The 26,847-nt window shown below is 36.5% G+C and overlaps 1 protein-coding gene across 1 annotated transcript; it reads right to left on the bottom strand.

Annotated features, from left to right (window-relative positions):
* LOC148945377 (ATPase inhibitor mai-2, mitochondrial-like) lies at positions 1-26,747 on the bottom strand. The gene is made up of 3 exons (XM_089098532.1): positions 26,608-26,747; positions 9,458-9,608; positions 1-237 (listed from the first exon to the last, which is right to left on the bottom strand). Exons 1-3 carry the CDS (start codon positions 26,652-26,654, stop codon positions 91-93), a joined length of 345 nt encoding a protein of 114 aa, XP_088954658.1. The 5' UTR covers positions 26,655-26,747; the 3' UTR covers positions 1-90.
* Between the last annotated feature and the right edge of the window lie 100 nt (positions 26,748-26,847).

Here is a 26,847-nt window from a genome sequence, read left to right as displayed (position 1 = left end):
TGAAACTATCACATATTTAATTTCACATCACATTTCGAATTAGGTAAATAAAATGCCAAAAACAGTACTTTAGTCTACAAACACCAGCAATTACTCATGCTCTTCTTTCTTCTTGTGTAAATCGCCGATTCGTTGTTTATGACGAGCAATTGCCTCTTCATGAACCTGAATCTGCGACTCATGGAACACGAGCTCTTCATCAAGCTGCTGCTTTAGCTTTGCTAATTGTTCATGTTGCTAGAAAAGAATAATCAAAGGAGACCTTTTTTTTAAAATACTAACAAACATACTAAACAGCAGTGGTGGTTCTACGTTTGGGCGGAGGGAGGGCATCTAATCCCCCCCTAAGTTTTTCTGACATTAAATTTCTTATATTTTATATTTTACACTCCTACGGTATACCTTTCCCCTTAGATTATGAGGCTTAAAACCGCTACTCCTAAACTAAATACTAAAGAAGCTTTTCTTAAATTTCAGTTATTAACAGTAAGATAAATTATCCAGCTCCAAACTTCTGTATTCATGTATAAATAGATGAATATTATAGCATCCCCGGAACTGATACAACTTGTCCTCTTTCATATATCGACGTATTGTCATGCTTATCCAACGTCGTCACCTACACATTTTTATCTCATTCCAGATATTTTTCACAAGCAAAGAGCAGCTTTTTCCATAAATAAGTTTTTCCAAAATTTTGGAACAGTACTCCGCTGGAAATAAAAGATTCTGTTTCATTTCAATATAACTTTAAAATAAAATTTTCTTTCTACTAATACACATGCGTGTATAGCACGATTCTCTCTTTTTCTGTGTATTGAGTGCCTAGTGCATCAGACGCACTAGGATATCTTAATATGAACACTTGATATTCTCCAGGGGCTAACATCTAGGCCCTAGAAATCATTGATCAGTCCCTAGAGTTGTGTTCTTATTTTTGTGCTTTTGTATAATATTGTAAAGTCAAGACCTTATATGAATAAAGGTATGAACCTCTATTTTGTCAAATAAATTAGTTTCATATTAAAAAGAGGATAATCTATTAACTGCATTTATAAATGCATAAATAGCTTAGCACGGTGTCCATCTTCTCTATGGCATATTCTTTCTCAGTATAGCTATTTTTCTAACGTAAACTGTACTGTCAACTTTACCTAAAGAAGTCTTAGTTCTCTATCAAATTCAAGAATTTGATAGAACCAAAAATATAACCACCCTCATTTAGACACATTCGAAATCCAAAACTTGTTCGAGGTAGTTCTGGCTGGCTTAAATCGTAGATTGTTAATAAAATCATAATCAAAGCGCTTTTCAAAAGTTTTTGTCAGTTTCCCATTGGCAAACTAAACCTCACTGTTACAAAGATTGGCCCAGGATTGCACAAATCCTCAATTTAACTGGAAGTCCCAGGGACTTCTTGCTGCACAGTTATCAGGGAATCGTCTAGGTCCAAACGAAAAGCAAGTCGTCTCCGAATGGGGTGGGAGGATATCGTAAGGAAATATTTGAGGAAATGGGAACTTCGTGGATGGTGCAAACAGAGTGGCTTTGAATAGATTGGGTAGGAGAAGAAGCACGCATGTTGGCCTCAGCTCATGGTATGCAGTGAGTTGTTAGTAGTAGCAGTAAATTTAAACAAGAAACAAGTGGTGTTTCCCAGAGACAAGCAGGTTTAGGGTCCACCTCATTCTTTAGCAAGGCAGGAATCTTTAAAATCTTTAGAAATTTTTAAATGACCACAAGTAGGATTTTCTCTAAGAACTGATTGGTTGAAATGAAAGATCCCCCAATTTCGGCCATTGCCTTCAATTAACATTTACAGAGAGGAATAGATGATTTTTGCCCATTCTCGGTTCAGCCTTCGGGAAGAATTGCACAAATTTCCACATTGAGCCCCATCCTTTTGCGAGTGGATTTTTCGTAGTTTCTGAAAATTATTGGTAATCTTCTCATGGTCCTTTGGATACAGTGCATATTTTAAGTCATGGCTGATACATTTTGCAAGTTGTAAAACTTAGTGATTATAGTTTTTGTTATGAACTGACATAACTTGATCAATAACAGTTACTTTTTAACCGATGATTTGTAACATTTGGCAGCGTCTTCATTTTTCAGGTTTTCTGGGTTTATCCTTGTGTGGGTTTGTTATACCTTGCCAGGATCAGATACTTCCAAAAATGTATTATCTGGTGGATCCCATGAACAGGGACCCCTCCCCATGAATAGGCATGTACAAAGCAATTTAATTTGCATATATATATATATATATATATATATATATATATATATATATATATATATATATATATATATATATATATATATATGCATAAAAAGCAATGTATAAGTAGTATAAGTAGTAAAAAGCAATAATAAGTAAAAAGCAATGTGGGCACAATGTGTGTGTTTTTTTTTAGACCAGGGCACTCTGTATAGAAGGAGTTGTAGGAACTTCGAAAACGGCTCATTCGATTAGAAATTCAAAGGCCTAGTGCCCATTTTATTAGCCAAAATTCATTGGAGGGCAACCAGCTCTCACGCCCATCATTTCCCCAAAAGCATCCAATCAAAATTTTGAGATAGCCATTTTGTTAAGCATAGTTGAAAGGTCCCTCCGCTCAAAGCCCCCAGGGTAATGGTTGTAAGTTATGCCCTGGGGGATATAAGGTTCTTATAAAAAAGGGTGGTCGTATCAACTTCGGATGGGGCTCATTGGATAGGTAATCAGAAGTTCTAGTGCCCTTTTTAAGAGTCAAAGTGACTAGAGGGCAACTACCCCCCCCCCTCCACACGTCGTATTTTCACGAAATGCATCTGATAGAAATTTTGAGACAGCCATTTGTTCCAAAAACAGTCCGAAGATCATAGGTAGCGTAATCGCGCTGCCTAAGTAAAGAGCGATTTGGGCACTATGTATTTTTTTTTTTTTAACCAGGTTACTTTGTATAGAAGGAGATGTTGCAGAAACTTCGAAAGAGGATCATTCGAACAGAAATTACAAGTTCTATTGCCCTTTCTGACAGTCGAAAGTGATTGGAGGGCAACCAGCCCCCCCCCCCGGCCATCATTTCCCCAAATACATCCAATCAAAACTTTCAGATAGCCAATTTGTTCAGCGTAGTTAAAAGGTCATAACCATCTGCCAATATAGTATAGCTTGCAGAATACTGAGACGTAAATTAAAAACTAATGAACATTTTAGTTGGTAATTGCAAGTTTCTGATTTTATTGGTTTTTAAAGCATTGGAATTGAAAACAGTAAATATTTTGGAGCATAAAGGCTTAAGGGATGAGATTCTTTCCCCACAAGCATAAAATGAAAAGATTGGTCAAAACACACTCTTTTAAGTATCCTCCCCCCTAGGAAAAATTTCCTGGTCCTCTCTTTCATATCCATTATCAAATACTCAAGAGAAGATAAAGAAAGAGAAAGCTTAAATTTCAGTTTGAGTGCACCAGTCATATCCAAAAGGGAAGGGGAGAGACATCCAAAAGGGAAGGGGAAAGACATCCAACCTTAAATAGTCATCATATATAACAAATATTGCTCTCATTTTCCGTCTGCCTTATTAAACTTCATTTTGAATCTCACTTTGTTTTAGTTCATATTTCTTTGGGCAGGGGGGGGGGGGTACCTTCAGAGTCTCAAATTTTGTTAAATTTAATATACAAAGCATTTAACAGAAAAAATTTAATACCTATATTTGCTTTTGGTCAATATCCCTACGTCACGATAAAGCCGATCAAAGAAGGCTCATTGAATGCAATTTCTCACATACAATTTTTGGCCAAAAAAAAAAAAAAAAAAAAAAAGAAAAAAAAAATTAAAATCATGTATCTTTGGAATCATTTTTATACAAACGGAGAACTAAGAATCACACTTTGCTCAAAAATGGTGGCATAGAAACACATTTATTTATGTTCAAACTCCTCCCCCCCCCCCCCCTCCAAACGGAAAATAGTTAGGCAAGTCTTCTTGAGATTTTAACACCAACATATAGTACAGGCAAATGGAGGTTTGACCCGAAACAAATTGCAACAGAAATGATTCTTACACCATCTTGTAGAGAAAAAAAACTGAACAACATATCCATTTTCGCATATTCTGAGTCGACGCAAAATAACCGTTTTTTGGCTTTTAATGCGATTTTTTTTACGTTTTCCGGAAAAAAATATAATTTTAGTATCCGACCGTTTTTCTTGAAATGAAGTATGAGTCTGATGCAGAATGACAAGCTGAGACAGAAAATGAAGTCCTATTGGGTGTCTGGTGCAAAACAAAAAAGTTTCACTATCATCAATATGCGTTGCGGTAATTTTTGTAAAGACAATCTATCGGCACTTGTTATTCAACAAATGATCGGTTGTTCATAAAAATACATGAACTAGGCACTAGTATAAGACACTTCGAAGGTTACGTAATGCAATAAAAATTAAAATCGTCACAGTCATCACTCAGTGTTTTAAAGATTTCAAAGTTTAGTCCCAAGATTTGACTGAGACATCAATTAGACGAAGACCTCAAGTAATGACAGAAAGTCGAGTAGAAAACTAGTTCCGGTCAGTGACAGTCATAACCTTTATTTAAATTCGTCATCTACCCCGAGGAAAATTTTATTCAAAAGTCCGCCATCTAACAGTCGAGTAACACTTTCCGGTGAATCTGCTAGTGTTCTGATGAATGATTAACGCAGGTAAGAAGTCGGTTTTTATAATGGTGGTTCGGAACTGAATACTTTAAAAGTTTAAAGGGTAAATTATTGTACTTTACTGCTTTGCATCAAATTCTTTGATGTTTCATGTCAGTTAAAGTTTTTTGTTTTTTTTTGTTTTACAGCGACATCTATTGAGAAGACAATCGTCCCCTGAAATACACCTTGTACCAACAGGTGACCTCATCATCACGACAGGTTAACTTTAAAAGTAGTTGCAATAGAAGTAGTAGTAGTAAATGTTGCACTAACAGTAGCGTTAGCAGTAGTGTGCGCATATTGCCTTTTGATGAGACGATATTTCCCCTTTAAGCATTCTCTGAAAGTTCCAACTTAATACCCCAAGTAATTCTTGAGCTAGGCTAGTTTGACGCTGTGCATGCACACAGCGTCTTTGGATTTAGTTCAACTTTCCCCTCAGTAGTGTAAATGGAGAAGTATGATAGTAGTAGCTCAAGTAGTATTGGTAGCATGCAAATATTGTCTTTTGATCATATCCCTTCTCAGTCCCTGAATTTTCCCAATTACTATACTTACTTATTCCTGTGTTTCACCCTTTTGACAATCTGTGTAAACATAACGTGTTTTCATTTAGTTCAACACTTTCCTCAACATTCTCTGTAAGGCTCATTTGAATATCCCTCGTCTTCTTGGAAAATAAAGTTCAAACAAACATAGCCCTCTCAATAACGTATCCATGTGCAACAATGAAGTAATTGCCTTGCCTATAGCCGTTGTCTATAAGACTTTGGGGACGTTGACATCCCTAGAGACATTATTACTGGACCTTTCAAAAAGGCTGAACAAAAGAAATCTCTTAAAATTTCGATCAGATATGTTTTGCTTAATAACTCTTTTTTTTTTTTATAGCGAGATGTCTACTCAGTTTGAGCACTGCAGAATCTGCAAAAGAAATGTCGAAGGCGACTCAAATTACATGATTATTACACAGAAAGGAGCTGCCGGAATTAACAAATCTAGTCAGATGCGAAGGGATACCGTTGTGGTCACTGCCGGACAGAAGGTCCATGAGTTATGCAGAAAAAATTATACACACAAACGTAACATTGACAATGACACTCAAAGGCGAAAGGATGAGTGGCTAGCTAAAATTTCCACTGCCAAGTGCGAGTTGCGGTCGATTACTTCAAAGTTCAGGTTTAACGAGTGTTGCTTGTTTTGTGGCTGCCCTGTTGATCTCTCAGCTTCACACCGAAAAAGCTCAGATGTTTTCTGCGTTCGGATCATAGACTTTGACAAAACAATTAAAGAAACATGCGAACTGAGAAATGATGACTGGGCAGTCAGTGTTTTCCGAAGGATATGCACCGTCCCAGACCATCATGCCGCTGATGCCGTGTACCATCAGTTTAGCAGCAATAACTTTCGGACAAGCTGAGAGATTCTATTCAAATACGAGAACATGAACTGTGAGCCTGAAAAAAAGAGAATAAGGTCAGGCAGACCAGAGGACGAGGTGAAAACGAATGCTTTCATAAAAGCGATGCAGTTTCTTGAAAGGAATGACGAAGAACAGACAACAGTCAGTGATGTAGTTCAAAAGATGCGTGACGCTCTTGAAGTGGATGTTGAACCTTACAGCAATGTTTATATGAAGAAAAAGATTCTCGAGCACTTCGGTACTAGAATTCTCATCTCGACTGTCGACGGAAAGTCGAATGTAGTGACTTTCACGGATACTGCGTCATCAATCTTAAATCAGTCTCATGTGGAAGCAAGATCTGCAGATCCCGAGAAGGAAAAAGCACAGTTGCTTTGCGCTGCAGCGAAACTGTTGAAAAACGACATAAAAGGCCTACAGACAAACAAAGACGACTACGACGTTTTAGAAAAACTGTCAACCACTTCAGAAGCTGTGAACTTTGTACCTGACAGCCTCAGACTTTTTCTTCGGGAAATATTTGTTGGGAAGACCGTAGACCTCAAAATTGCTAGTATTGGTCATGCGATCATACAAGCAGCTAGACCACAAGCTGTAATTGCACCTCTGCAAATAGGTCTGGGTGTACAGATGCATCATCACTTTGCGTCGCGATATCTCATCGACACTCTGAACGCATTGGGATTCTTTTCGTCGTACTATGAAGTTCGGCAATTCGAAAGATGTTCAGCCATCAGCGCAGTTGAGGATCTGGATGAAATTCTCCCTGGCGGGTTTATTCACCACGTTGCCGACAACGTGGATCATGATATCTGCACTCTCGATGGCAACAATACTTTCCACGGTATGGGTATCATTGCCTCTGTGACACCAGCATCAACTTCTGCTAGAATACGCATTCCTAGGATTAATCCCACTGCCGATGACATAAGAAATGTTCAAAAGATATGCATTGTGCACCATAAATCAGATGATTCCATACTCCCGCGAATCAGATATGAAGGTCTGAGAGATTTCCAACCAGTTGTTAACTCTACCCTTGAAATCCTCTGGCATTCCTCCTGGTACCTGAAAACTCCAAGGCCGGGTTGGAATGACACGCAGCAAACACTTATGGTGGGGAATCACCCAGGGAAATCGTCTATTGTTTTCCTCCCAATGATCGATCTCCCAGCTAGTGACGACACCTGTATTTACTCCACTTTGCTTTTTATTGTAGACCAGGCCATGCGACATGGACGCCCTGCGAAGACGCCCTGCTGATCATATACGGTTCGTCGAAAGGAGGGAACTTGAACAAACTCCGCAGAGAAGTTTTTGAAAAGAAAGTGACAACGGCAAACTCTTTTGTTCACCCAGAACATCTGACACCAACTTCTGATGCAGCCAAGTTTCATAGCTATAGAGTTTTTTATAAAGTTCAGGTATGGACCGGGGAGCCGGATCCGGAACTGAAAGCCGAGGAATGGGGATGAAAGAATAAAGATGACTTCTTGTACTCATTAACCACTAACCTCCCACCAGCCCCGCGTATGCTCCTAAAGATCTTGAAGTGCTCCTGTGGTGTACAGTGTAATTCAACGAGGTTTAGCTGCTTTAAAAACGTCTTAGTTTGTACTTCAGCATGCAGAACCTGCAAGGGACCAATGTGTTCCAACGCCCCAAAACTCGACAGCAACAATGATGAAGAGAACCTAGAACCCTAGTCGTTAATCCATTCCAAATGAAAAAGTTGTGAAACTAGTCGGAATCTGATTCTCTATTTTGTATTTTTTATAAGATTGATTCTATTTAATAGACTGTGAAGATTAGACACTCTGGGTTGACCCTAAATTGTATACGAAGAGTGTTTTAAGTGTGATTTACGATACTGACCACCGAAAACCAGTTCGGTTTTTAATTCACCTTCAAGAATTATTGTCTAAAAAAATGTAGATCATTCTTTAATTTTTATGATTTTTTTTCTGGTTCAGTGACCAACATATTTGATTCTATTTTCGATCTCAGCGCGTGATTCTACGTCAGAACCACACTTTCATTCAAGAAAATCGGGCTACAACGAAAATTGTATTTTTTAGGCGAAAAAAGTCGAAAAAATACAGTTACTTTTTTTATGGTGCTTCTTACGCTAAATCCGACTTCGTTTTCGGTCTCGCCATGTTATTTTGGGTTAGAATCATACTTCATTTCAAGAAAAACGGTCGGATACTAAAATTATATTTTTTTCCGGAAAACGTAAAAAAAATCGCATTAAAAGCCAAAAAACGGTTATTTTGCGTCGACTCAGAATATGCGAAAATTTATATGTTGTTCAGGTTTTTTTTCTCTACAAGATGGTGTAAAAATCATTTCTGTTGCAATTTGTTTCGGGTCGACCTCTTTTTGGAGCTCATTTTCCTGTACTAATATTGGAATTAAACCTCTGTGCAATTATATTTGGGATGGTTTCAATTAATTACTATCACTGTCTTTTTTAATTTGACACACATTTTGTTCAGAGAATTAGATCAACAATAAGAAAAATGATTTTTTACTTCCTAATTTAGAAATACTAATCACAAAAATTTGATTTTTTTTTTTAGTGTTTATCGTTTTTTTTAGCAAACACAAAACGATGGCATATGCTTCTAAACAAATAATTTGATTTATTTAGAGAATCATTGCCAATCAAATAAAGCAAAAGCAATAAAAAAATCTAGAAAAATTCCTGGGACAGAGCAACTTAAAAGATTTTTACAGAATTGGCTGTAAGAAATTGCACCTAAAATCCATCCTATGTAGCCTATACCATACCTCATGCAATTTTTTTTTTATGCTTCTAAACAAATAATTTGATTTATCTAAATAATCATTGCCAATCGAATAAAACAAAATCAATACAAAATCTAGAAAAATTCCTGAGACAGAGCAACTTAAGATTTTTACAGAATTGGCTGTAAGAAATTGCACCCAAAAACCCATCCTATGTAGCCTATACCATACCTCATGCCAGTTTTTTTTTTCAAAAAGTATCTTTCTCTTTCTTCTGAATTTCGATGCACTTTACACTGCATGCTATGAAAGCAAATTTTGTTTATTCAAAATATTCTTGTCAAAATCAAAAAAGTTAATGATGGCAGATTTTCAACTTTACTTTAGTAGTTGTATTGTAATCATAAATCCAAACATATCAGCTCAAAGCGGATATATATTGAGTATGATATTACTTCAATAATAATACTACCCAATGCTACCCAATTCCAGCTGCAACAGGATGAATGACAAGACTGTTTGCTGCTATTATACAAAAAAAAAAAAAAAAAAAAAATACATGGGTTTACAATTATTTGAAAATCTATCTTACTAGTTTCCGAAAATATTGTTCCTCTTGGGCAGCTTCTCTTTTTCCAAAAGCACCACCTGCTTCGCGGATACTTCCACCGCCTCCTCCTCCTCGGCCAGCTCCACTTCCTAAATCACCCAGCTGATCTGAAAATGCTGCAATTGGTTGCCCCCTGAAAATTAGAATTGTTGTTTAAATGAGAACAACAAAACCGCTAATTTTGATAATTGTATTTGTAATTGGGAGTAGGGACAGTACTAAGAGAAAAATTGCAACTGAAAAATTGATCGGGCATACATTCATGCTAATAATTATACCTAATAATTATTAAGTAATAGTTATTATTAAGTAATAATTGTACCTAAAAATAACACTCAAAAGGAATCATTTCACTGAATAGTCTTTATTAATCTCTTCTTCTTGCTTGTGCAGATTTTATTTGCAATCTTACTCACCTATAAAATGAAATAAAAAACTAAAAAACTCGACTTGTTCTTCCACAATCACTCGGTATCTTGTTGGAAGCAAGTTGAATATTTGTATTTAGAGTTCCAACCATTATTAATAAAGCACTTGTCACAGCAGGGCACAAGTTTCTTTCAACTTAGAAAGAAGGCTACCTGCAATTACAGTTATGTGTTAACAGTTTCTTTCCCCTGGTCGTCTTTGTTGAATTTTAGTAACTGAGAAATGATGGGAAAATAAGGAACTAAATCTTCAAGAAAACTGTGTGCAACCTAGGGTAGCAAAAGTTCACACATATGGACACAAAATAAAACTTAAATTGAACAGCTTATTACAGATTTTGCATTGCAAGAGTTTCATTTAGCCACTTTAACATGTGCCAGGCACCTAGTGACTTCATTTCTTTTTAACGTAGTGACTTTATATAGTGACTTTATTATATAGTGACTTAATTATATAGTGACTTTATTATAATAAAGTGACTTTATTTTTGGTGGCCACGACTTCTACAAAGATGGCATGGGGAAAGAAGCTGTTAGTAGCTGGTGGCATCTTTCTATGATGAAGGAATACAAAGCTAGCACCCTAAAACGGTAACTAAAATGGTAACTATGTCGAAAGACAACTTATTGTTAGTATTTAGTGCTTCCCAAATGCACTTATCCAACAATATACCAAGACCAAAAATATGAACACACACTTCACACATGCTTCAGAGACATTCAAGTACCAAGACAAGAAGACAAAGCAAATCCGAACCAAACCTCAAAAAGATTCCATGCCCTAAAGAAATTCTGCTCAGTGGGTGGCTCACTAGAAAACAACTTGTCATACAAGTTACTCAAATTTTAAATTATTAGAAAATTCTATTGTTGATGAAATTGTGATACCAAAAGACAAAATAACAGGCATCGCAAAAGAAGAGTGACAAGAGATACAAAATCCAATCCAAACAGCTCCTTTGGGCATAAGCAAGGCTATATCCAGGAGGGGAGGGGGTTTAGGGGGCTTGAACACCCCCGAAATTTTTGTCCAACTCGTAAAAACATAACAAAAATACATATAAATAAATTTTGTCTACGTTTTTTGTAATCCTCATAAAAAAAAAAATCCTGGATACACTCCTGGGGATAAGCATAGGGAGTAGGGCTCATGATAAATAAGGAAGCTGCTAAGTCTTGTTTAGGCTGGGAAGATAATAATAATAGAATACTAATTGCTCATTTTATGACTAAAAACTTCAGGGTATCCGTTATAGTAGTATACGCCCCTGTAGAACCAACTGACGGAAATACTAGTGACTCAGATGAATTTTGTTTACAGTTATAGGAGCAACTAGACAGGGTCCCACGTAGAAATATGATGATTTTACTGGGAGATTTTAAGGCCCAGGTTGGTAGAAATAGGGATAGAAGGTATCCTAGCCTAGGTAAATTTGGTGTAGGAAAAGAAAATAGTAATGGATACAGACTTTTGTAATTTTGTGGGTATAACAATCTAGTTATAACCAATACGGTGTTTGGTCATAAAGTGGCCCCTAAGTTAACGTGGTATTCACGTGATGGCAAGACAGCAAACCTTATTGATTATTTTATTATAAACCAAAGACTGGCAGGATCAATACAAGATACTAGGGTATATAGGGGTGCTGTTATTGATGTTAAAAGTAAAGATCATCATCTAGTAGAGTCAAGGGTTAATTTAAAACTGAAATATCGGTAGGGTAGCTACCTCCCGGGAAGTTATGATGTTGGTAGACTACAGGATGAGAATTTGAGAGTAACTTTCCAGGAACAGTTGAATACTAAACTTGAGTTTAAAATTTGATAATGTGGAAGATGGTTGGAATAATTTGTGAAAAAGCTCTATATTTAATAGAAAGGAGAAAGGACTTGTACAAGAATTATCTGAGTGATAGATCATATGAAAACAAAAGGAATGTAAAGAAAGTGGAGAAAGCATTAAAATATGAACTAAGGAGGTGTGAAGTGGAGGGGGAGCCATGGATAAAATTGCCGAGGATCTGGAAGATGCAGCTAGACGGCATTATAGTAAATATTGTACTGGCGTGTTAACAAATTGAGAGGGAGTAGTCAATCCGGACTTGGCACAGTTAAAGATAGGAATGGGGCCGCAATTAGCGATCAGAAAAAAACTAAAGAGAGATGGGCTGAAAATTTTGAGAATGTTCTTAACCGAGATAGAGTTGCAGGAAAAGATATAGAGGAAAATGAAAAAGTTTGTGATACCTTGGATGTGAAAGAAGATTTGTTTTGTGAGGAGGAATTAGCAACAGTATCAAAAGGATTAAAAAATAATAAGGCTCCAGGTGCTGATAGGGTGGTAAATGAGTTTCTTAAATATGGTGACTCTGAGGTTAGAAATAAGCTACTGAAGATTATGAATATGACTTTTGAAAAAGGGGAAGTACCTAATGATTTTAGGAAAACCTTAATTAAGCCAGTTTATAAGAAAGGTGATAAAAGTAAGTGTGGTTATTATCGAGGCATTAGTCTGACCTCTGTAGGTAGTAAATTACTTAGTAATATGATACTTTTTAAACCGAGAGATACTGTAGACAAAGTTTTAAGAGAAGAACAGTGCAGTATTAGAAAAGGTAGAGGATGTGTTGACCAAATTTTCACTCTTAGGTTAATTATTGAGAAGTGCCTGAGTTGTCAAACACCTTTGGTCCTCAGTTTTATAGATTATGAGCAAGCGTTCGATTCTGTTGGTAGAGGAGCTTTACTAAAGGTTTTATGCTTGTATGGTATACCAGACAAATACATTAAAGTGATTAGTGCTATGTACAAGAATAACACTGCTGCATTTAAGGGAGGAAATGGGGTTAGCAGCTGGTGTTGCATTAAATCAGGAGTTAAACAGGGTTGTGCTCTATCCCCCTTTATATGGATTATTTTGATGGATTTCGTCTTAAGGAGCACAGGAAAGGCAAAAGGAAACCACTGACTCAAATTGGGAGGAAAAAGTTTCCTGGTGTTAGATTTTTCTGATGGTGTAAGCATCCTAGATGAAAGGGTAAGCAAAATGAATGAAGTCTATGGGGTTTTGAGAGTTCAGGATGCTAGAATAGGTTTGAGAAGTAATGTTAAGAAGACTAAGTCACTAAGGCTAGGAATAAGTGAAGATGAAAAGGTGATGTTGAGTAGTGAAAAGATTGATCAGGTGGGCAGCTTCACTTACCTTGGTAGTATTATTAGTAAAGATGGTGGGAGCAGTGAAGATGTTTTAAAATAGCCAAGGCTCAGGGTGTTTTTTTCACAGTTAAAAAAAAGTTTGGAAGAATAAGAAGATAAGTCTGCAAACCAAGATTGGAATATTAGAAGCTACATTGATGACAGTGGTCAAATATGGCTCTGAAGCATGGACGCTCCGAAAAGCGGATGAAGATTTGCTAAATGTTTTCCAGAGAAATTGCTTAAGGATTGGGTACTTGGCTGACAGACCGTATTTCAAACAATAGGCTATACAAAAAATGTGGTTCAATGCTGCTCTCTAGGGCTATAATGAAAGAAAGGTTGAGGTGGCTAGGGCATATTGTGCAGATGAAGGATGACAGATTGCCAAATATTGTTCTTTTTGGCCAACCTTCTAGGGCAAAACGGAAAGCAGGTCGTCCTCGTCTGGGGTGGGATGACGTCATAAAGAAATATTTAAAGGAAATGGGAACTTCGTGGGAGGGTGTAAAAATGGAGACTTTGAATAGATTGGGGTGAGGAGGAGCGTGCGTAGCTGTGTTGGCCTCAGGCGGCTTGGTGATGTGAGTTGTTAGTAGTTGTTACTAACAACTTGGTGAGTTGTTAGTAGTAGTAGTATTGGCCAAAAAGACAAAAAGGAGATTATTAAAGCTTCCCAATCCCAGACTGTCCATTTCATTATGAGGATACAGACCTAGTCTCTTGAAGGTACTAGTTACTTCCTAATCGTAGATATGTTGAATTCACTGATAAGCTGAAAAACAAATCAGTGAACTAAAAGAAATATCAGTTACCTCTGCTCTAGATACGTCTGAAAGAATTACTTTCAGGCTAGGGGTGAGGAGAAAATTGACAGCAATGTATGAATTATGTTTAATAGATAAGGAATTAGATAATATATTTTTAAGGGCCTAGGTCACCTGAAATGCAAATCTACCTGTTTGCACTAAAAAGTAGTCAAACCTAGTTCAAAAATACTTTGCAGTTCCAAATTTAACATGATCTTACTTGACAAAAATTAGAAAATTCATGAATAAAAAAAAAAAAAACATATCATATTCTAGAAGGCCTTTAATAAAACAAGATAATAACATATGAATTTTTTTAAGTAGAGAATTGATACAAAAAAGATCCATTGTTAGTTTTAATTGCATTGTAACAATCATTAGGAATTAAATGTTTGAATAATTTTTAGGAGCGCCAATTCACAAGAATTTAGGGTTGGGTGAAGATCCTTTCGTAAGTGAATATACAAAAAAAAGTATTTTTCAAAATTTAAGGGGGAGGGGTAATTTTGCTATTTTTTCTCATTTTGTTTTTTTAACGAAAACGTCAAAAAAAGGTATCTACAAAGAAATGCTATCTCTTGCAGTGTCTGAGGCCACAGTCTGTTGGTGCTAGCACCACAACTTGTAAGCAACAGCAGAAATGCTAACAAAACCTCTTCCTTCAAGGAGAAATAACAAGAAAAAACAGTTTCAGAACTGCTAGGATATGAGACAATTGAAAACAATATCAAAAGCCTATGAGAATCCACAACTGCCAGTCTTGGGTAAACGTATGCAAACCTATTAGCAATCTTGAGAAGAAATCTTAGATCAGAAGGAAGAGGGGACCCTTGAGCTCTAAGTCCAGTCACTGATAGTCTAAGTCCAGTCTAATCTGGAGCAATACAACAAGTTACTGTTAATATTCAGGACTGGGCAGTACTTTCTCCTGATTTGGTTATAGTTTACAGTTACAAGCTGCAGCCTGATAAATAGTAGAAGTAGGACTAAATTGTAATAGACAATTGGAACTAATGTTATGGCTACTTTGGTTCTAGTCAGCAAATCCCTTCAAAGTCTGACTGGGCTTATGAATCCTTGGGATGGAAGCCATGTGAAAGCAATTGCTTCAAGAGGGGCTAGAGACTTCCCAGAAATGGCAAAGACTGTTATGTACACTACAACACTGGTTTATTTAAAGTCCATTAATTTATAAACTCTTACCAATTCATGGCAATACAAACTGCATTGGTACTAGCCTGTATTTGTCATTTCTTAGCAGCATTTAACTTGCAGAATCTTCAGTGCCTTTGGGGAAAGATCCCTGTTATGGCACTCTCTAGATGGCTATCGGTTGGTTCGTCAAGTCTTGTTTCTCTGATACTTGAATATTTGAAATGCGGCAATTTAAACCATGGGTAAGGACCTCCCCAGAGTGTATGGCCAGTGGAGCCCCACCACAACATCAACTTCGGAGGAGTGTGCACAAATGGTAGTGTTAATAGATTTAAGTCAATAAAGTCAGATGTTTAAGAGTCGTGTGTGTACATGTGTTCTTTCCAGAATCGGCCGAGTCCATTTTTGAATGCATTTAGGGTGTCTGCTTTCACAACACTTTTTGGGAGACTGTTCCAGTCATCTACAGCTCTTACACTCCATAAACTGGCTCTTGATTTATTTAGGGCATGGGATTTGAACATCTTGACCAAGTGACCTCGTGTAGTTTGGGGTTTTGGGGAGCTGAAAGTAATTTTCGAAAATGAGTTTTTCAAACTTGTTTTTCATTTTGTACATCTGGATTTGGTCTCCTCTTTTTCTTCTGTACTTGAGTCTTGAAAGTTGCAGTTTTTGTAACCTCTCTTCATAACTCATCTCTTTGAAGCCTGGAAGAAGCTTTGTGGCTTGTCTTTGAACTTGTTTTTTATCTTGGCTGAGTCTGTTTTATAGTGAGGACCCCATATGACGTTACCATACTCAATAGTAGGCCTTACTAACCCTTTGTACAGCTTTACAAAGGTCTGCTGTCGAGATGCTTGAAGCTCCGCCCAATGAGACCAGTGATTTGAGAGGCCTTCGAAGCTATTTTTTTGTGTAATTATGAAACTTAAGCTAAGAGTCAATAACTATTCCAAGGTCTCTTTCTGATTCCACTGTCTCTAATGGTACCCTTGAACCTGTTCTACTTTTTACAGTTAACTGTGGAGCTGTTTATTTTCTCTTGCCGATCTGTACTACTTTTGTTGAAATTTAGCCCAAAGTTTTTCAGGTTTTCTGTCAGTTTGTTGACTTTTCTTGAATGATGTCTTTGTCCATGTGTGATGCCATTTTTCTGTAGAGTTGTGTCATCTGCAAAAGTCTTGGTAGAGCTTGAAATGCCGCTGTTAATTTTGTTGATAAATAGTGTGAACAGGAGGGGCCCAAGAACACTACCTTGAATGACTCCACTTGTCACTCTTGCTGTTTCAGAAAGGGTCTCACCAACCCTAACTCTTTGTGTTTGTTTTTCCAGAAAGACTCAACCCAGTTTAGTAGTTGTGGCTGGAAACCGAAATCCTGTAGCTGTTCGACGAGATGTGGATGGGAGATGCTCTCAAATACTTTTTCAACATCAAACAATACTCCCAGGATACTGTGGCCTTCTTCCAGAGCTTGGGTATTCATTCATTCAGCGTGTCTAATAGTTGTGTGGTACAACTTTTGCTTGGAAGCAACCTGTACTGATCTTGGTTTATCAGTTTATTCTCTAGGAAATGGTGCAGTATGCAGTCTCTGATACATCCTTCCATTATTTTACAGACCTATGACATGAGACGTACTGGTTTGTAAATTTCTGGATTTGCCCTTTCCCCTTTCTTATAGATGCGCATAACAATTGCTTCATGCCAGATTTTTAGCAGCTCCCCTTTGTCTATAGATGTCTGGAAAATCTCCAGCAGTGGCTCAACAATGTACTCAGCACATTTCTTTAGCCATACTCCCTCAATTCCATCTGGGCCTTTTGATTTGTCTGTCTGAAAATTTCTTAAGTTGGTTTATTACTTCCTCTTTTGTGAGTGTAATTTCAGTGGTTACTCTTTTCTTTGTGACATCTGGATCATCTTGTTTTGGTTTAAAAACTGAGCTGAAGAAGGAGTTGAGGGCATTTGCCTTTTCTGACTGTGTTGTGGCCGTCGATCCTTCTTTGTTGACCAGGGTTGGTATTTATCTCCTTGATGTGAGTCTGGAGTTGATGTGTTTCCAGAACTTTTTAGGAGCTGTTTTTCCTTCACTTGCAGTCTTTTTCTCATGTTCTCTTTCAGCGTATCTTGCTGGATTGCGGAATTTGTTTCTGGCTCTGTTGTACTGCAGCTTAGCAGTTTGTGTGTCCAAGTTTAGAGATTCCAGTTTTCTGATTTTCATCAATTTTCGACTCTTAATGTTCATCACCCACTTCAGCTTAGGGTTAATATGTGGTAGCGTTTGTGGGTGACAGCTTTTCTTTGTTTTGGATAAGCTTTCAGCACTATGAACCATGTCTCGGAATAGTTCAAATTTCTGGTCACAGGTCTCTCCCATCTGCAAGCAAGTTCAATCCACTTGGCCAACTGTTTCTTTAGCCTTTGATTTATTGAACTTTCTGAATTCCTTTCTGTTGTGGTGCTGTGGTTTTGTTTGATTAAGGTTCAGCTTGACAAGTAGAGTGATGTGGTCACTTTTTCCTAGTGGTGGGAGTGAGCTCAGTTGATATACTGTCTCAGGACTGCAGGTTAGCACTAAGTCCAGGGTGTTTTCCTTTGTGTTTTGGTGGAATCTGGTTGGTCAATTTACCAACTGAGTCAGACAATGGTCTTTGAGCATACTGACAAAGGGATTGATTAGGTGCTTGGTTTTCATCCCATTTGATTTCTGGGAAATTGAAGTAGCCTAGTATGTACATTGGGTGTTTCATGTCTATGAGCTTAGTGTTAAGGATGTGTAGGGATTCTGTTTTTTTCTTCAACTGTTTGTGACAGTGACCTATAGACACAACCAAAAATTGCCTTGGACACCTTTATGAAGAGTGTCTCTAGTCTGATCTTGGCACTATCTGCTCCTGGAGAGATTTGCTGGTATTCACACCCAGTTTTGACATAGATGATGCACCCTCTGCCACACTCTAGTAGGTTTGATGCTGTGACTTCATAGTAGGAGATATGTATTTCTGAATCCTGGATAGCTATGTTTTGCTTTGGACAGACTTCAGTTATGCAGATTTATTTGTTAATTTCTGTCTTTTTTTTCATTGTCTGTCAAAATGAAGTACAATTTCAAGATCAAGCCACTTGAAGGCGCATTTGTTCCTGAAAATACATAGCAGTCCATACAAGATAAATGGTCAATATTGACCACTATTTTTAGGCTACATGTGACTGAGTTAATTTTTAGAGGCTTCAAAAATTTATGTAGTGGTACATAGTTTACTTGCATACCAGCTATTTGAGAAGAAAGCCTGTAGATTGATCTGTGAGTGTGTGTGTGTGAGAGGGGGAAGGTGGGGGGGGAGAGAGGAATGCTTGAATTTGGTAAGAGGACACAAACACCCCAATATTATTACTTTCAGTGAGGGATTCTTTAGATACATAAGGAAAGGGTGAGGGGGGGGGAATTTAATCCTTAGTCCCCTTCATTCTCAGGAATATTTTATTTTACCAAGCCTGAATAGAGGTGCTGCTGAGTAATATTTCCCTCTTACTGCATACACATTTAAAGTGTAACTGAAAAGATTCCAATCGTGTTCTGACACTCACAGAAGAAGGAGGGGTATATATATCTCACCTGTGCTCAACTTGGTAGAATAATTCCTTTGACAGACATGTTAATAATGACACTAGAATTAATTTTGGATATTTTAGGCCCCTCTCTTGGTTGTGGAATGTTTCAAAAGATGCACTTGAATATTTAAATATGAAAATAAATAAATAAGATTAAAGGTGAGAGGGTGGCACCTGAGCAGGTTTTTTCCCTGCTTATTTCGTAGAGTCCTATATTATTTTCTAAGTCAAATATGGCTAAATGAGCTCTTTTTCTCAGAGCATTGTTATGCAAACATTAGACTTTAGTGTACAGAATGGGGGTTGAGAGGGTGGTGGTGAGCCTCAAATTTTTATAATTACAGGTCTGGCATTAAAAACAAACAGACATTTAATATTAAAAAACAAGTATTTTCAGATGAAATTAATGAGTGACAATAAAACTTAAAACAAATCACAGCATTTGATCAACAGCAAAGAAACAATGCCAAATAGCTTCCCCTGCAATAATTTTGTTGGCAAATCTATTGATACATTGCTGCAACACTTTACAGTGCCCAACAGGACCAACTCCTTCCACCTTCTTAAGTGGATTGAAACCTCTTCCAAACAAAATCTTATCTATGCTTCTACTTTTTGAAACCTGGCAATAATTGACTTTACTTTGATTTTGGCAGCCTTTTTGTGATAGAGAAAATAGATAATAGCAGATCATCTTAATGCAGGGAGAGAGGAAGACTTAAGAAAAATTACATGCCTGGGTCTTAAATTTTATTACTTTAAATTGCCTTAAAACACATTGTCCAGTAAATAAGGTATTATCCTGTAGGTGCTGGTTAGTGAAGATGTTGAGCTAACATGTTGGCTGCATCCCATTCTCAAACCCATGGCTTGGACAACCAATCTTTGTCCACAGCTCCCTTGAAGGCCTCCTAAGCAAAGAGACTGCTTCTTTCCTTAGGGAGTTCCAGAGCCCCATGATTGTATTTGAAAAGAAGTTGTTCCATAGTCTGGTGTTGGCTTGTTCACAGTACAGCTTCATGGTGTGTCCTCTAATTCTTGTTGACTGGTCAGGTTCAAGCAGATTGTGTTGCAAAGACTGAGTGTGCATTTTCACTTGAATTTTGCTAACTCTCTCTTCTTGTTGTTTGGATTGTTATGGAGCCACTTTTGCATAATCCCATCACTGGAATTAAATTCCAGACCATACAGCAGGTTGCTGCAACTGAGTCCAATCTCCTAACTATTTTTTTTGTTTCTTTCTGTTGTTCCTTACAAATCAGACTATTATAAATAGTACAAATAAAATTGAAAGTTACAGACAACAAAACAGAAGTATTACCAAAACCATCTGACAGTAAAAACATTATAAGCAAATAAATAAAAAATAACCTTGATTTAATAGCTGAACATCATATTAAGCTGATTTTTGGGGACTTGAAAACCACTTTGCATAAGATGTCACCACTTTACAGACAAAACTATTTACATCATTTTTAAAGCCATGCTTCAATTTTTCTCCTACCCTAGAAGATTCTGGAAAAATTCTGTACTTAATCTTCTTCTTTAAACTTAAGATTTTTGGTACATAGGTAATAAAAACATTTAAAAACCTGTAGTTTAACTGATGAATTCCATTCATCAGAGACAATGGGGATGCTGAAATGGAAAGTATAGGAAAAAACCTCATTTAAAACTAGGGAAGGAAAGATCAGCAAATTGCAACTAAAAAAGACATTTTCATAAAAATCTGACAAAACTGTTGTACTTCAAAAACCATTGGGAAACCTGAACAACTAATTTAAGAAAGTGATTGGGTTAGCTATTCCAATGAAATTTTTCATAGCTAAGATGGAAGCCTCCATTTTAAACTTGAGCATAAATTGCAGCTGAGGTTAGATGCATGAGAGCTTAATAGATTAGCCACAATAATTGGAGCCTCTGATATTTGTGTTGTACTTAATCACTTGAAATGTGGAAATTAATGTAGCTATAATAAAAAAGGTTCCAAGCATTTAAAACTTGGTTTGTCATTACTTTATTTCTCTCTAGGGAAGAAGCACAAGACTGGACACAGGAACTAAAGCAGTAAAAGATGCAGGAAGACATACATGAAGATTTCACACATTTTTAGAAGAGGAAGAAAAAAACAAGTCTGCCAACAGGTCAAAAGTAAAAATAGAGGCAACTTTTCTAAATAAGCAAAAAAGTGACTAAATTTATAATTAACTTGCCTTTATGAATCAAAGTATAACCAGCTGTGTCCACTTAGTAAAGAATGCAATGTCTCTTACAGATTTTTTTACCCAGCCACTTTGTATATATAGGAGGATCATAGAAAAAAATCGGGAGAGGCTTTATTGATTTCAAATTTAAATTTCTAGTTTCATTTTTTCTTCATAAGGAGGCAACAAAAGTTGTCAATGAAGCAGACTTTTGTATGTATATCTCACACAGAAAATAGCTTTTGCTCTCTCTAACCTGAAACCTAGCATAGAGTGAACCACTAAAAAAAAAACTTCTATTGATAAACAGTGACAACAAAGGTATCTCAACAGTAATGCATGTTTGTTTCAGAAATAGGACACATTGCAACACATTTTGATGGACATGGGACATGGTGAGGGGAAGAACTAGCATTGGAGCATTGGAGTATTAATTAATTTCCAAATAGACAGACTTTTGTATGTATAGCTCACACAGAAAATAGATTTTTCTCTCTCTAACCTGAAACCTAGCATAGAGTGAACCATTAAAAAAAAAACTACTATTGATAAACAATGACAGCAAAGGTATCTCAACAGTAATGCATGTTTGTTTCAGAAATGGGACACATTGCAACACATGGGACATGGTGAGGGGAGGAACTAGCATTGGAGTATTAATTAATTTCCAAATAGACAGACTTTTGTATGTATATCTCACACAGAAAATAGATTTTGCTCTCTCTAACCTAAAACCTAGCATAGAGTGAACCATTAAAAAAAAAACTACTATTGATAAACAATGACAGTAAAGGTATCTCAACAGTAATGCATGTTTGTTTCAGAAATGGGACACATTGCAACACATGGGACATGGTGAGGGGAGGAAGTAGTATTGGAGTACTGATGAATTTCCTAATAGCGTCATTCACTACTTGGCATTCAATCAGATTAGATCAAAATTAAACATACTTTAAGGAAATTTATTTTTATTTAATTATGGAAAGTTGTATTAATTAAGTGTTTGTGCAATAATTCTTTGTTATCTCTATTATTTGCTTCATTAAAGCTTAGTGAAAGTTTACTAATTGAGTCATGTTTCAAAAACACCTAGAAACAGGTCTCCTACATTCCTACTGCATCTATGACTAACCATCAGTAAAGAATTGTCATTGTGTATACACAAAGGAGGAACCAAGGAGAAATGTACCCAGAAATTCTTCAATGGAGAAGATAGAAATGTGCATTACTGTATATGTACCTTTGTTGTGATAAACAACATAGCTGAACTGTCAACTGTGCTTTCCATGGCAAAACAGCAAATAGCTCTTATGAGGTCATACCACTGTCAAAGCCTATCAATTCTAAGAAAAAAAAAAATACCAAATGCAGGAGCAAAAATAGAAGAGCATAGGAACATGAGTATGAAGCAAAACAGATATAAACACAATAACAAGCAGAAGAAAGAACAGAGGAAAGAAAACATGCCAAAATACAGGAACTAACATGGGATGTAAATTAGCAACATATAATATATGAGAGGGCTCATTCAATTGGATATTGGAAGTTCTAGTGCTCTTTCAGAGTCAAAAGTGGTAGCACTAAATAAGGCAATTTTGTCAAAAATTACATTTTTTTTATTGGCTGCACAGCCATTATTGACAATGTGGATTGTTCTTCACTATGTTCCAACTAAAAAAAAAGGCCAGTCTTTTTCCTGTGTGCAATAATTTAAAGTGTAAATATGGCTCTTTGGAAAATGGAACCTTGTTGATTACCAATGTTGCAGTGAAACTACAAACAACTTGCAAAAATTGATTCCACGTGGATTCATTAAATACTTTCAAACTGTTTCTATTTTTGTTAGTTAATTTTGGAAGAGACCTGTGCTAGTCATTTTAAAGAAATAATGCTCTAAAACTGCTGAAAGCCAGCCACTTTAGGGGACCAAAAGAGGCTACCCAACCCCTCCTCCTCCCTTTGTTAAGAATTAAATGACACCAATAAATAGTCCCCAGTTTGTGGGAAGAATTCTGAATCACTGATATACTCATACAAATAGATTAGGGAAGAACTAAATAATTTCAAACTGCATCTGTTAAATATGTTTCTAATTAAATACTTTCAAACTATTTCTATTTTTATTAGTTGATTTTGAACTATTTTAAAGAAATACTACTCTAAAACAACTCCTCCCCCATTAAACATTTTTCTAATTAAATACCTTCACTATTTCTATTTTTATTAGTTGATTTTTAAAGAGATATGTGCTAGCCATTGTAGACAAAACACTTCTCTAAAATAAGTGAAAGCATTTTAGGGGACAAACAGAGCATATCCAACCCCTTCCCCCTTAATTCTGAATGAAATGACACCAATAATTAGCCCTCAATTTGTAGGAAGAATTTTAAGTCACTGATACACTCATACCAATAGATTAAGAAAGAAGGATTATAAACAGCAAAAGGTTCAAAAATAAAAGGAATAGACACTAAAAGTGGGCCTATAAAAGGTTAGTATAGTTTGGATACCACATAACTGCCTTTGATTTGACAGTACTTACCAGTCCAAATACTAATGAGCAAAAGCATAAAGCATGGCACTAAGACTAAAAGCTAATAGTTATTTATATAGTAGGCAAATACTCATTAGTATTTGGACTGGTGGGTGGGGGCACAGAGTCCTGGTAGCAACAGAACTGCTAGTCATAATGTTTAGGTGAAATTAGAAGGAAAATGACAGTTGGCTAGAAGCAGTAAAGATTGAAATTGCAGCTAATCTACAGTAATCATGTATAGTCCATATTGAGAATAGAAAGTTTTATTAATTGTGGTTGTCTGTTTTTTATGATACTTTGAAAACACAGTTCTATTGATGTGAGCAGGGGTACTTGTATGCTATACCCTCAGCAGCTCAAGAACTGAAGTTAGTTTAATCCAAATAAAATACAGGTATGATAAAATATAATACTTTGGAAACAAATTTGAACTATATATTTGCACATTAGGAGGAGGGGGGGTTAAGTACAGCAGATCTGCATGCAAAATATGTTAGCTACAATTACTCTGATATTATGAAGTAAGAATTGTTTTCTGACTTCACACTGTCCCAATACTTTACCCCCCCCCCTAATGTGCAAATATATGAACACCCAGAAGGAACCCAAAGTTGATCTCTCCTGTAACTTGATACATCTCTTTGCAAAATACATTTGCTGACAGAAGCCAAATCTCCCCTCCTTGTAACTTGATATGATCTTTCTTTGTCAAATTCCCTTTGCTGACATAAATTGAATTATCTTTGTGACTAGTAGAGCTCTTTTATGCTTGCCTTCACCATCTGTGATTTACCTTAAATTGCAGCTAGGAGCAATCTAAGATTCCTCCTTGTAGAGCTCCGGAATGATGATTAATTGTATGTAAGTATCACTGATGACCAGGTGCTACTCCATCTTTGATAGCATCCCAATTGAATTCACACTCTTTGGAGGACCACTCAGCATCTAGCCTTCATTTAAAAACATCAATGGATTCAGTACTAACAGTTTCATTAGATAATTTGTTCCAATTGTTCACAATATGCGTTGAGAAGAATTGAGTACAGACTTTAGATGTTGCAGACTGCTTGACAAGTTTCAGTTGATGACCTCTAGTTCTTCAATTGGTGCTAACAGTAGGGAATAATGCTGGGAGAATATTAGCCCTCAATAACTTAAAGGCTAAAATGGCATCCCCTCTATTTCTCTTGTACACAAGTGTAGGGAGATTCAACTTTGATAGTCTTACTGGATTAGAAAGCTCTTGTATGCCAGATATCATTTCAGTGGCATGTCTCTGGACATCTTCAAGAACTTTTATATCTTTTTAAAAATGTGAAGAGGAAAGTGAAATTTAAACTTCAAGCTTATGACGCAGAAGTCTCTTATAAAGAAGACTGATGACTTTAGAAGAAAGAGTAGAGATGGTATGCTTAATCAAACCCAAGGTCCAACTAGCCCCAGCAGCAGATCTCTTAGCATGTGTGCTGAATTTTAAATTGTTGTCAATATCTTGCTCACCAAGATCTTGCTCATCATTAACAGAGGAGAGTGGGTGGCCTAAGAATTGTTTTTACAATCTTAAGTTAGGATATTTTTTAAATCACTATTTAAAGAAGAAATGGACTATAAATTTGTTGTACTAGAGGTAAAATAACTTAAAATTTAGTTTTGTGAATTGATACTTGGGTATGCTTGCATTTATCTTTCAAGTTTAAGTTCAATGTAGATATGTGCAAGGTTTTCCATTCTGGAAGAAACAACCCACAATGGCAATACTCTATGTCAGCAAATGCTGGTGTGAGACAGCCACTCTCTGAGAGTACCTCTGAAAGAGATCTGGGGGTTGTTTTAGACAAAGAGCTTAATTTCATCTGCCACACCCAAGCTGCAGTAGCAAAGGCAAACCAAACTCTTGGTCTCTTCAAATGCACAATGACGAGTAGATCCCCAGCAATAATCACAAAACTCTACAACAGCCTGGTGAGACCAAGATTAGAATTTGGAATGTGTGTCACTATGCCAATTAATAAAACAGAACAGATGGCCCTTATGTCTGTCCAAAGACAGGTGTCTAAATGCCTAAAGGGGCTCAAAGACAAAGAGTATGCATACCAACTGCAGTGCCTCAAGCTACCAACTCTAACATACCATCAGCAAAGAGGTGATATGAAAATGACTTACAAACTGCTCTAGTCTGATGACAAAGACTTATTCTAGCCTTTCCAGTCATCAAGAACCAGGGGCCATTCAGCAAAGCTTTTTTGGAATGAGAAACCATTTCTTCTCTAACTGCATCATAAGCCTTTAGAATGATCTGGGCAAAATGACAGTAAATTCACCATCTGTTGACAGTTTCAAAGCAAATCTTGATAAGGAATGGGAGACCAAACTATGGCTTGCACAATGGGATGAAGCTGATGTCCTGTAGCCCTATCATCAATAACTGGCATACACTGGACCCATATTGCTAGCAAGTGCAATTTAAGGATTTAAGGTAGGCTAAGTTGGGAGCTGTGAGTGCATTAGGGACTAAAGTATAATTGGTAAAATCCTTAAGGTTTTCTATAAGTTACAGCCTAGACTATATTCAAGAATTATAGGGAGAAATGGGCTGGGACATAATTGTGATGTATTTTAGGCCTGGTCTTAGGGTAAAAGACCACTTTTCTTCAGCATTCTGGAAAAAGAGAGATGGGTTTTTGGACCACCCCTATTCTACTACAGCATGATGCAATGTGAGGATCATAAGAAGAGCCCTGCCTTCTAGGTAAAATTTTCACTAGGCCTAATAATTTGTGAGCATAAATTAAAATGTGGTCTCTGTTTTGACAAGCAATTGCAATGAAAAAAATACATTTAGGCCTAATATTTGTTATTTATAGAATAAATATCAAGCAAAAAAGTTACATTTTTTGTGGGTCAAGAAACTAATAATTTCAAATAGGCTATTTGATCTTAGGCTAAATAATTTTAATAATAGCCATTAAATTTTTAGCTGTTCACTAGTACATACAATTCTTCTCAATTCCTCTTTGGTAACAAGGTGTGAGGGTTTGAATTTTACATGATTTTGCTCAATTGGATACCACTTTTTAATCCTAGGCTATGCTTAGAAAAGATTGGGTAGGCCTAATTGAATTCTATTGTCAAGTTCAGAAAAAGAATCTTGCACTAAGATTACTGTTAATGGAAAAAAAAACACTTCAAACCTTAGACAAGGTGTAATACGGAGCGCTTTATTCATAATTTTGAGCATTTTGAAATTCAGTTTTTTCAGATTTTTCTAATCTTTCTGAATGGGGTGTCAGGCTGAAATGTCACTTGTTTGAAAACTTAAAAACAAGCTTGATATTCGATGTTAGAGATTTCTTTGTATATGTATTAGATTTTATCCAGTTCACACCTTGTTTATGCCTGATCGTCTCAGTATTAGCATACGTCTTAGAATA

This window comes from Artemia sp. Qi Xiang Cuo, chromosome 13, assembly GCF_049724085.1.
Source record: "Artemia sp. Qi Xiang Cuo chromosome 13, ASM4972408v1, whole genome shotgun sequence".
NCBI lineage: Eukaryota > Metazoa > Arthropoda > Branchiopoda > Anostraca > Artemiidae > Artemia > Artemia sp. Qi Xiang Cuo.
This window is presented reverse-complemented; position numbering and strand designations above follow the sequence as displayed.

What these genes read in the sequence shown, in the direction of transcription:
- LOC148945377 (XM_089098532.1), bottom strand. Translation starts at nt 26,654, where the DNA reads ATGCTCAAAATTATGAATAAAGCGCTCCGTATTACACCTTGTCTAAG. An exon ending in CGTATTACACCTTGTCTAAG is followed by an intron (nt 9,609 to 26,607) that starts GTTTGAAGTGTT and finishes TCTAATTTTCAG; the next exon opens with GGGGCAACCAATTGCAGCAT. An exon ending in AACAATATTTTCGGAAACTA is followed by an intron (nt 238 to 9,457) that starts GTAAGATAGATT and finishes ATTCTTTTCTAG; the next exon opens with CAACATGAACAATTAGCAAA.